At 32.8% G+C, this 12,760-nt stretch overlaps 1 protein-coding gene across 1 annotated transcript in view; it reads left to right on the plus strand.

Annotated features, from left to right (window-relative positions):
- Nucleotides 1–3,097, plus strand: part of LOC118737067 (probable serine/threonine-protein kinase DDB_G0267686) — a gene marked incomplete in the record, with an annotated part of 51,030 nt that extends 47,933 nt beyond the window's left edge. The window contains 3 exon segments of the mRNA XM_036467318.1: nt 79–147; nt 243–899; nt 966–3,097. Coding sequence (XP_036323211.1) covers nt 79–147; nt 243–899; nt 966–1,087 — 848 coding nt within the window.
- Between the last annotated feature and the right edge of the window lie 9,663 nt (nt 3,098–12,760).

Genomic DNA, 12,760 nt, shown 5'->3' on the forward strand with positions numbered 1-12,760 from the left:
GTCTTATATTTCTACTACTACTTTCATAATCAACTCACAAACTGTCAACTGTAACTGGACAAACGAACAATTCAACAGTTTTACAATACGAACCAAACAATGCAACAGCCAAAGAATTCTATCCGCTAATAATTGAAAAACTACGAGGTAAGTTTGACAAGTAGAAAACCGCGTATAGTACATAGAATGGTGTCACACACACTCTTTAACTAACATTCATGTACGTATGTATACATAAGTAGGTACTGCGGCCAGCGATAGTGATGAGAATTACAATAAGTCATCATCTCCCGATCCAGTTTTAGAGCTTCAATCCTCGGATCCATCAGCAGGTGAAAGTGATGAAGCGGCTTTTGAAGACCAGCCCATTGACAATATGGAGGGTGGGATTGATGTGTACGGACTGGCCGAGGATAATTGCAATTCACTGGGTGATTCGAACAGCCATGAGCTGAATGTGAGTAGTCGCAGTGACAGCATTGATTCGGCAGGTGATAGTCTGAGTGAATCAGTTGATGATGAAGGCGAAGAGGAGGATGTAGATGATGAGGATGTGGTTGAAATTGATGACGACGACGATGATGACGACGACGACGACGAGGAAGACGAGGTAGACGATGACGATGACGAGGATGACGAAGAAGATGTCATTAGTAGCAGCGGCGATGATTTGCCAATCGATGATCCAAATTCGATAGGCGCTGCAGCGGGCACCGGCAATAATTCGCTCTCATCGCGTAACTCTTCGAGTGGTGGCGGCGGTGGTGGTGGACGCAGTCGAAGCGACAATACAACGCACTCCTATTCGAGTTTGTTGCTAGAGGAGGAAGACGATATAGCGCCGGTTAATTTGAAATTCACCAAAGAACTGTCATCGCCGGACTTGGATGTCAGCAATGGTATGTGGCGGGAGAGGAATTGAAATTTAAATATTTATACCAATCTTTATTTTCCCTACATGGCAGGAAACAAGTTGCCCTCAACTTCATGTAGTGACTCGGAGTCGCCAACGGAACCGTTGACGCAGCGACTCGCAGCAATTTTACGCTCGAAGTGTGGTGTGTCAAGCACAGATGATAAATATTAAAGCGAGCGAGCGAGGGAGTGACGACAAGAAAAGTAAAACTTTAATACTTACATATAGAGAACGCATAAATATCAGGAATATGGCAAAAAAACATTGCTACAAATGCATAGTAATTAATAAATATTTATATGAAGTACTACATATATACATATATAGATGAATAGACATACATATATATTTTGATGTAATCACTTACGTACGTACATATGTATTGAGATGTTACAAAATGTATCGACGTGTTTATATATTTCATATATATGTAATCGAAACTATATATACATACATACATACATACATGAATATAAAATTTTCGTAAATCTAGCAAACAAATGTTTGAATATATGTACTGTACATTTATGTTGCCGTTATAAAGGCGATTTTCTCGACTATAAACAACTATACAATAGTGATTAAAAGTGATGCAACCCATGAAACCTTACGAGTAACTCGCAACATACTAGTACAGATATTCGGTCTAGTGGACATATAAAGGTAAAATGAAGAGCTCAAGGATGTTAAATTTATAACTGTATACTTTATAAAAAGAATAGTCACTTATGCAACTTATACTTATTGATAACGGTATGTGTAGTTTTTTTTTTTAATATTAAACAAAAATATTTATCAATAATTTAGTTATAAGCAAGCAGTAATATCTTAGAATTCACTTTGCTAAATACAAGTCCCCAAATATCGTTTGATACACAGATTATAGCGTCGTCTCAATGAAAGCATATAAAATATCTGAAAATTTATATTGAAAACGGCGTTTATGTACAGAACATATCGCGCAGTGGAGTTGATTTCGTAATTAGTATTAACGCGTAACATTCCTGCATTGAAAGCTACTAGTTATGAACTAGAATACCACCAGTCTTCTATCTTCAGTCCACATTTTTTTATTTTTACTTAATTGAATATTTTTGTGGCTGAAATATTTGCAGCTCATCGTTCCGTATCGGACGGACATGTTGAGAGAACTTTAAAGTGATATTGTCGTTCACGGAGAACTTTAAAACTTGTAGTTTTTGACATAGCAATGTCCTAAGAAATGTAAATTATCAACCTATGCATCAGTAACAACTTGTAGAAATATTAGCAACGTGCAGACAGGTTGAGAAGCTGCAGAAAAAAACGTCTGTTAATTCGCTTTTGAACTTACTTCTCGAGATATATGAACAGCGCCTAAAGTTGTACAATAATTAATTTTACTTTCCCCACATATGTATGTTTAATCAATTTTTTACCAATTTTTTTTTTACTAATATCAGCTTTTGGATTTCGTAACTCCGATTTGTTTCATAATTTTTTATGTTATAGTAGCAATCGAAAGAGGCCTGCAATATTTTTTCAATCTTTATAAGATAAAAATACTACGTTGTAGAGAGAGATACTTTTGATTTGATGCAATGAGAATTCTTGGCGTTGAGTTAGACACAATTTGTTAGTTTTTCGTTAATTTAAAAATTTGAAAACACAGATCCCTTTACTTTCCAATTATCGGACTAAGCTTAAAAGTTAGGAAATTAGCGACAGTTTTTTAGAAACAATTTTCAAGAAAATTGGAAACCAGTTTTTTTAATCAAAATTTTAAAATTTCGAAAATTGTTTAAATTCTTTATTACAAAATTGTTTTTGTTTTTGAAAAATTTTTTAAATTTTCCAGTTAGTAATTTTCGCAGTTTTGGTATCTTGAAAACTGCCAGACAAAAAAAAAAATAAAACAAATCGTTTGAATCAGTGATTTCGAAAACTGTTCATGTCCAGAATCACTTTTTTGTTGTGGTTGATTTATACACAAATATTCAAACTTAAATTAGGTTTGTCGTCATGAGTTTTGTGAAATTTTCTAGGCCTGTTTTATAATGAAGTCGTCGTTTTAATGACAGGATCTCTATTCAAGAAACAATTTCCCTACCAAAGCTATTTTTTTATTTGCACGTTAATCATCTTTCAAACTTTTATAGATAATATCCAACTAAAACACGTATTGTTTAGCTTATTTTATTTTTCTAAATAACAACTCATATGTGAACGTATTAAAAATGTTTTTGTTGAAATGTAATGAACTTTGCTTGTACTGTCTCGAAGGTACTAACTAGTTGAACATATCGTGCAAAAAACACAGATACTTTTGCTACATAGAATAAAAAATAGATGTTACTCGTATAACATAAGCATTGAATCATTCATCAAATGGACTCACATGTTACTTTATTTAAAAATTAGTACTTAAACATTCAAAAATTACCTGCATATTAAGTATGTACTTCTTTCACAATACATAATATTGTGTTTCTACCATCCTCGAATTGCGCAATTTCAATTTTAAAACATGCATCAGCATCCCTATAAGAAAAGCACTTACCAATTCATGCATTTTGCTTATAGTCAGGATGGTACAGATTTTTAAGCTTACTTTTTACCATAAAAATCCGGTCTACATTTATCAGTAGGTCTCGGATTCATATGTTAAAAAATACGCCTAAAAATATGTACCATAATAACTATAAGCAAAGTGTATATCAATTTATGTACAGTCAGTGTCAAAAATATGAATACCCTGAAGTTTTAACGCTTTTTATACTTTCCATACCCAAATTTACTTATTTTTTATAAAATATAGGTAATTAAATAAATAGCGAAAACTCGAGAATCAATATTTTAATACAGCTCGAAAAAAAGCAAGAAATGCCGAAAAATTTGGATTTTTGATTAGATTAGATTTTGTTCATGCGTTAGCTATATGGAATAAAATTCGCAACAAAAAAAGTTCTAAAAAATCAACGGTAACTTTTATCAACTTGAAATTTGGTGAAAATTGTTTGGCATTTCTTGTATTTTCCCGATTCTTGTGGGTTTGCTGTTGAATAATTTACATTGTAATGAAAAAATAAAAAAAATTTGGTATGAAATATATAAACAGACTAGCAGACCCGGCGAACTTCGTCCCGCCCAAGATTCATTATTTTATTGAAACATTTTGGTCCAACATTTCAACCAACAATTCACGTTAACGATTTGTCTGCTAATAATATGGTTTGGTGGTCGTCGGAAGGCATACTTCCAAGGCCGTCTTAAATAACCCAACGAAAGTGTTTTGTCCGCGAAAAAGTTCTTGTAATTTGTCCAATGATCGGGCGTTTCAAAGCGAATAACGGAATAAATTTTAAGCACTTTATCCTACTCACTCTCTGGTGGCAATAATGATCCGGTTCGATGGTCAATCTGTCCTTAAAACTGTATTGTATATGTAGTTGGGGGCGATTTCAAAATGAGTGAGTATCGTTGTTCTACAGAATCCCAATGTACATACATAGACTTATTTCCGACGAAATATCTTAAATGTCTGATGGTTGATTTAACGGATTGACTCCTGGACAACTTAAGCCTGGTGCTTTAACGCAGAGTAAATAATATTCGTAAATCACATCCATTGGGCCTGTAGGAAAAGACGGGAGCTCGACAAAATCAGTGGTGCAGTAGATCGACGTAATCGGACATTCACGGCACATTTTCTCACTGGATGTTTTTAGGTAAAACCCGACTCCAGCGCTATCTGGCGACTTTCTTTTGGATATGTATTGCTCATTACCAATACATATCCCGAATATGAGCCAAATGGCATCATAAATACGAATTTTTAGTAATAACTCGACTTCACCTGACGGTTAAAACTGTGAACTGAAACTCAATGAGTCAGTAATAATCACAGCAGTAATGAGCTAAGGTTTGTGACTTTATTAGAATACGGCTGTTAATGTTGAAATAATTCGTTTTCATTGTACGGAACCAAAAAATATTATCAAAGTTAAGACACACCCCTTTCCCACAGTTAAAAATTAAAGAACACTCGCAGTAATAGTTAATTTCCACAAAGCCTTAACGCCAGTATTAGAAGTTTAAAATTAGAGGGTTATTGCGAATATTAAGACAAGCAAACGAAAGTAAAAAAGCAAAAGGGAAGATATAAACCTTGCGGATCACACCCGATCACACTATGTTCAAATTCAATTGGAACTTACCTGTACTCTTAACTGCAGTTAAGGTTTTGGTGGAAATGAGCTCTAAGAAAATTTTCGAGTCGCATTCATGAAATTGAAGTTTTCCTATGACCAAAGCTAGAATATTAACGCAATTTTGCAATACGAGTATGTAGCGCCCAAATTGCGCAATTTGTGGGTCGTAGAAACAGGTTATACCCTTATTAGATATATTCCTCGCAACCGAATCATGACTGCGACTGAAAAAATAAACATTTAAATTATTAATATTATTTGTTCTTTAAAAGGCTGTTTTCCTTTGTAATATTCACAGAAGATGTGCTTCACTTTTTAACTACGTAAAATATCCAATACGAACCCAGTTTTATTTTTTATACACGAGCGCAATTGGCACAAGGGTTTTATAACTTTGTTCGGAGAGCGGTTGCTTGTAACAGCCTAAAGGAATCGAGAGAGATGTAGGGCTTGTTCGAGTTGCAATCACAACCGCAGTGTTGCGCTTAAAGTGAATTTCTAGCAATGTATTATCAGTTGGGCAGTTGCAACAATGTTGCCATTTTTCATCAGTACGGCAGTAATGCCGCTTTTATTACGTGCCTCGAACAGGCCCGTACATATACATACCAAAATGCTCAGTATGAACCCTGCAGCAATAAGGTGGCCGTTTTCCGTAAAGGACTTGTACTTCACTGGTTAAAATTTGACTGGTCTGAATTGGACATTTGCTTGCATCGAAAATGTCAGCCTTCGACCAGTTCCCAAGGAACCGGACCAGAGATAGACAAGAGGTACAGTTTGGCAGCGACAGGGTGGTGTCTTGCAATTCAATAAAAAAAATTTTAAGAACACCCCCTGTAAAAGTCACAATCGCTTGGTCTGGCCTTGATGCAAGCAGAAAATTTGAACACACATTTACATGCGTGGCTGTAGCTCAGTGCGCAGACATGCTTGCCACTATTTGTTAGCTTTCAAGAGGGTCCGGTTTCAAATGCCGTCAGAAGCAACATGGTTATAAAATGATAAAATTAATTTTTTTTTTTGTGTTTCCGAATTATCAAAAAGCATCTACGAAGTGCAGAACGCAATCTTACTCCAACGAAAAAATCTCCAAAATTGGACTAGTCCAGGACTATCTTACGGTCAGTGTTGATTGGATCGGTCCTTTTCCAATGACACGCCAATGCTAAAAATGGCAGTTGAAACCATTGGCAGGGGAATTATGAGGGACTAGTGCTGGTACAGTAGGGGCTATCTGAGGGCTAACCTAGGGTGAGTCTGAATTGCTGCAGGGAAGAGCAAAGCCGCGTAAGAAATGTCTGTGTATGTCCGTCTGTCCGTGTACACGATAAATTGAACAAAAATTAAGATATCTCCACGAAATATGGGATACTTACTTAATACTTTCCTACTACCTAATACTTTCCTTTATCCAAAGTAGGTTTGTTTCAAAAAAATATTAAAACTACGATATTTCCGTAAAGACTGGAACCAAATTGAAAGTTGGAATGTGAAGTAGAATTTCGGCATAAACTAAGATAATTTTGGAAAATAAGCGTGGCAACGCCTACTTATGAAGGAATTCTGTAAATCGGTAGACGCTGCACCATCCCCCCTTGCTTATCATGTAGCTACCGAAATTTAATACCTGCGTACTTGCAATTTGTTTTGCCATTGGTCGCAATCATGATTCGGTTTATAAGGAATATTCGGTGTAAATAAGTGCTACACACATATGTAAGTATATATAATTTGTAGACCCATATATCGGCATTACATAGAACTGACTAAAATCATAAGAAGCAACCAACATTTTTCATCTACATGCAACAAATAGAGACATTTTTAACCCCTTATTTATTAAGAATTAATTGATGCAACCTCAAAGGCAGGCGTTCTATAAAAACAATATATGTATGTATGAATTTCGATTTTTTCATTACCTACATAAATACATAAAAAAAATACAATTACGCATTCAACTTAGGCATAGTAATTCTTTACGTAACTAAGTACTCGTATAACACGCATTTATATTCATTAAAAGTTTATCAAAAATTTTCATTAAAAGCATTAACACTCGTAAAAGAAAGCTAACAATGTAAAGACTTTAATAATAGAGAGAGACTTCGAAAAAAAAATTAAAGGATATGGATTATTAAAAATATTAGTTTAAAAAAATAATTTGTAACCACTACTATTTACTATTTATACTAAACTGAATATTTACTCAACTTAGGAATGCATAGAAACATACATATGTATATATGTATTCACATCCATGCATACACAATATGCATTTTTGTATGTGCATATGTATGTGTGTTTATACATATGTATAGTACTGTTTGTATTTACATATAAAATGTACTTTTCCTCTAAGCATATTTGTTACTAAAGTACTTAGTAAAACTACATATATTAAAGAAATTATTTATTGTAAAATTCAGAGATTAAAAATAAATATGTACGTATACTCGTAGAAGGAAAACATATAAAATGCATGAAAGCATATACCATAAATAATTATGTATGTATGTAGATACATCATATGAATTTCGTATAAATAAAAGAAAAAAATAAATAAAAGAACAAAACATTTCGTAAACACACAGACGAAAAAGGACAATTTTTTCTCTTATTTGAAAAGGATTACAAAAAGTTCGCAAACAAATTGCCAACAACGGAGTTAAAAATTCCAATAAGCTAAAAAAAAGAACTGCACAAATAATCATTTATGTACTTACGAGAAGCAATTGGGGTTTCTAACAATTTACCTCAGTGCTTAGCCATGCTTCCACGTTTGTTAGAACTCTATAAACGTCGAGGCCGCACATCTTATTATGAAAACAGTCATACCTACGTGTTCGTCTCGGCGAGCAAAAGGTTTGTAGCCACGGTTGCCACACGACAAAAAATTTTATGACCAGAATTTACAAAAAAGGTTACCAAGTTAAAAACAACGTTTTATTATACAAAAAAAAAATGCAATAATAAAAACAAACCTCGTTTATCTGCCAAAAATAAGATATGGGCACAATAAATATTTTTTATATAAAGAACTAAACAAATGTCCCTGCTGAAAGCCCCGTGCCTGCAAATACAATATTACTAAGTTTTGTATTCCAACCAAATCGCTATTAACCCAAAACTCCATACCAGGGAATACTCACCACCAATGTTACGGGTTGTAAATAATAATAACTGTTAAGTATCAAAACTTCATTTATGAAAATTGAATACGGCACAAGTTTACATTTCTATATGTGTACTTGTGTGTGTGTGTGTTTATATGCATATGAATTTATTTCAAATTTAAAATTTCATCAAAAATTAAAATTTACAATTTCATACAATTTTTCTTTAAACTGTTCTTATGGTTTGCACTTAAAAAAGAACTCTTAAGTATTGTACAATGCAAAAGTGGTTATTACAAGTTTGCTATTTTCTATTTATTATAACTATTATCGTTTTACATGACCACCTTATGAATAGTTAAATTTTTTATTTGTATGTCTTTTTTTTTGCTTGTTTTTGTAAAATTTTTGTTTATACATGCGCATGTATATCTCTACAAGCATACACATAAATATGTATTACATATGTGAAGATTTATAAAAAATATAATTTGCAATTAGTTATTCAATACTGATGATAGGGATATACATAAATAGTGGTACACATAAAAAATTTTAGGTGTAACTAAAAATATGTATTTCTAATGGATATATGTATGTATGTATACCACTTCTAAAAATTTTGTGTTTTTTTTTTATGTTTTTCTACATTTAAGTGATATGTTAAATAACAATCAAATCAATTGGTTTGCAATGCAAAAAAAAAACAAGTATGCATAAAAAAGAACTATTTAAAAATGTTCACTATTCACATTCGTTTATATCTGCATTATTTATACATAAATAACTTTTCATTAGGAAAACAAACTCTAGAAAGCCCATTTTTTTTTATTTCACTTAAATTACTTTTCATTGTGTTCAAATTCTTTGACCTATTTTGATTTACCATTTCAACTTTCAAACCAATTTCATGTAAGTAGCAAACAGCTTGGTAACTATGTAACATTTTTAAGCACCATAATTAGATTAGATTATACATATATATGCAAGTGACTGTTAATTGTTGTAAGCGCAGAGAACAACTCAAACAATCGAAACATATGTAAGTATTTTTTTTTTAATTGTGTGTGTGTGTGTGTGTGTTTTTATGCACTATGCGTTTTGCTTAGGTGTTTTACGTATAAATAAATCAGGTATGTTAGCATTGCCATAAATACATAATTTGCTTTACATATTATTTGCACTAAATTCATATAAGTACTTAAGTTTTTTAAATACCGTAAGCAAAAGTTTTACACATACATACTTACTATATTATTTAAAAATGTATACGTGTATGTACACTTGACTGGGGAGCGGAAAAAAGTTCGCAATTTCTTCCTTGGTTCGAAAACTTACTTGGAGGCGATTTTGGCCACATAAAAATGTCCAGCGCAGACATCTTTTAAAACGACAATAATTGAGTTTTTTTTTTAATGAGCATTTTTTAACTGCAATCCATCTGTCAAGTTTAACATATTGTGGAAAATATATTTTCAAACGGTACTTAAGACGGGTTCACCGGGATCGTGTTCGGACCAGTTCTTATTTGCTCTCAAAACATTTTTGCCGAAAACAGTGCTGAAGCATGATTCCAGAATTAAAGGTTAGATAAACTGGCAGTTGTCTCTCTCGCACCGCTCTCTTAGCGGTGTCACCGTGTTGCTTCTTTGCAAATTTACTTGAAAAAGTGTAGCTTTCATGTGAAATAGAATTATACGTGTTTGTACAGTATGTATATTCGTATATGCATATAAAGCACATTTAACTGATGAAAACACAAATTGTTTTTAAATTCGATGTTTACATAAAACTCATAGTAGTTTTATTTTAATTTTGAGCTTTTTTCCATTTTTTATACTGCCAAATAGCACATAAATTACGTAATTCACGTAGATATCTTAATATTGCTTTCAATATTTCGTTTAAAATGCGAAATTTCCTGCAAATACATTCAAATTTACAAAAGGAATTTCCCTACAAAGTGCCTTCTTTGCGTAATTTTCTACTGCCACTTTTGCACCCAGGGATTTCATTCTTCCCATTTCTTTGTCATTCGTAAATGCAACCTTTTGTAAGGGAGCGTCTAACATTTAATTATTGAATCATGGTGCTGAAGTACGGTACGGTTCACCGTTCAGTTCGGCACATTATTTTGTTCTGAAGCAAACAGCTGATGATATTGTTGCCTACATACGATTTTGAGGGCCAAATACACATGCGATTGACTGCAAACGCATATAAAAGAAAACGCGGCAACCCGAATCATCCAGTCGTTCGGACAGAAAATCTAAATCAAAAAGAATGTTCAGCACATTTTTGTCGTGCTCCGAGTGAGACAAAGTGGGAAAGGTACACGTAAAATTACTAACAAAAAGTGTCCGGTCACGAACGGCGAATCCGCCTTTAACCCTAATTTGATACCATTTTTTGATCTTTTATTTTTTTTTTCAAATATTTTCTGAAAGTTGCACATTTTAATTAAATACTTAAAAAAAAAATTGTTATTAAAAAAGTGATAATTTTCCTGTATCAAAAACTACTCTAAACTACTATAGTATGGTCGTTTAGTTCATGAACTTCAAAGTAATTCCTTTGTAAAATTTCTTTTCATTAAATATTTGAATTCTAAAAATGCGCTTGGGTTTCCTCGTACATTCAAACAAATTTTTGTTTAAATTTACTCATATTAATGTGTGCAAATTTACACACTCTGTTAACACGATACCAAAACCAATATTTTTATTTTTTTTTATCGAAATGTACATGTGATAAAATATCACTTCTTAGGATGACTTTTTCTATTTCTTTAATTTTTTTGTGAATTGGAATTCCAAAACCTGATCTGAATTGAACATTAAATTCCACAAATATTTAAAATTTTTTATTATATTCGTATAGTTTTTATTTCAGTTAGAACCAGTTTTGCGCAAAAAAAAACATAATATAACGAAAAAAATCAAGTTATTTTTGGCTATAACTTCTGAACCCCAAAAAGGGATCCCCTATATTGTAGCTTGTAAAATATCTCGATAATAGTCAATAATTATCTTGAAAATACGCAATCATTAAAATATAATTTACCTCGATTTTATATTAGGGGAAGAATTCCATGAATAAAGAAGTAGATTTTGAATCCCATGTTGAGTTATTTGACTTCAATCCTAAAGATTACTGCAAAATAAACTCTACAATAAATCGACGATTTTGAATTGGATGTTGAGGAACGTCGAATTGAATCTGCGTTGAGCATCCCTACAATTTACAATTTTCCTGCCATAAATCTTGTGAACTCAGAATTGCAACTGGTTTAATTCGTACATATAACAAATGCCATCAATAAATTCAAAAAAAAAAAAAAGATTTAGTATGTGTCTCTTTTACTATAAAAAAAAATCAAATATGTAGTATCATTTAATTTGATACCAGCAGGCCAAGAAATTTTGTTACAAAAAAATTTCACCACTTCTTGTAACCGCAAATTCTAGGTACCCTGGTAACTTTTTTAGTTATTCAGCAACTCAGCTATGAAGTTTTGTAGAAATTCTGGTGCTGCACATTTCACGGGGCAATATTTTGTTACCTGCTCATGAGATGTTAGCACAATTTACGGGTTACAAGAGTGTGGAGAATGAGAAAAGAGTTTGAAAATTGACAGTAACTTTATTTACCGATAGCAACATTTTTGTTACCAACGCAGAATATGTAGGTCTGATAAGAGTGTGCAGAAAGCGAAAATGGTTTAACAAATGACGGGAACTTTGTTTACCGGCAAAACATCTTTTCTTTACAAACGCAGAATAGGCCTGCAACAGTGAATTAATTAATTATTTTTAGGTTGAGCCTAGGAGGAAATTTTTATAATGTCAAAATTCTCCTGAAGTAAGCTTTCAAACTAGGTCGTGGAGGTAATTTCATACTTTTTTCTTTCATACGGGGAGCAAAGCGGTTTAATGTAAACTTATATACAGTAGTGGCCAGATAAGGTTACCACTATTAAAAGTTAGTATATTCTCATTAGTTTCGAAACAAGTTTTCACAAATTTCATACCTTGGTGTTACCGAATCGAAATTCATTAATGGAGATTTAAACACATCTAGATATAAGTTGATATCAAAAGGACTAATTGGAGCTATAGTTAGGTATTCTGTATCCTTAAGTTCTTAGTCACATTTTTCAAGCTGCCCTGCAATAGGGCAATGATCGTAAAGAACACTTTTAGTTTTAAATAAACACATTACCAGGAATGTAGAAGCCCTTTTCTCAACTCTGTTCAAAACAGGTAACAGAATATTTCAATCGAAAGGTCATAAAAACTCTGAAGTGGCCCGGTAATAGCCCATATGGGAATCCGATAGAGAATTAGACTATTCTCAAGAAGTATGTGAACAAGAAAATTTCCAGGAACAGGGCAGAATTGAAAGGGGGAATCTTAGACGCCAAAATTGCCTAAGTCTTATATACTTGAGGCCGGCCCAAGGATTTTAGATGCTAGAAGAGCGCGTGAGAAGTTCCCTTTATTTCATTTACTTTTGTTTGTGAAATAACATTTTTT

The sequence above is a fragment of the Rhagoletis pomonella genome, unplaced genomic scaffold, assembly GCF_013731165.1.
Source record: "Rhagoletis pomonella isolate Grant_MI unplaced genomic scaffold, Rhpom_1.0 Rhpom_scaffold_00004, whole genome shotgun sequence".
NCBI lineage: Eukaryota > Metazoa > Arthropoda > Insecta > Diptera > Tephritidae > Rhagoletis > Rhagoletis pomonella.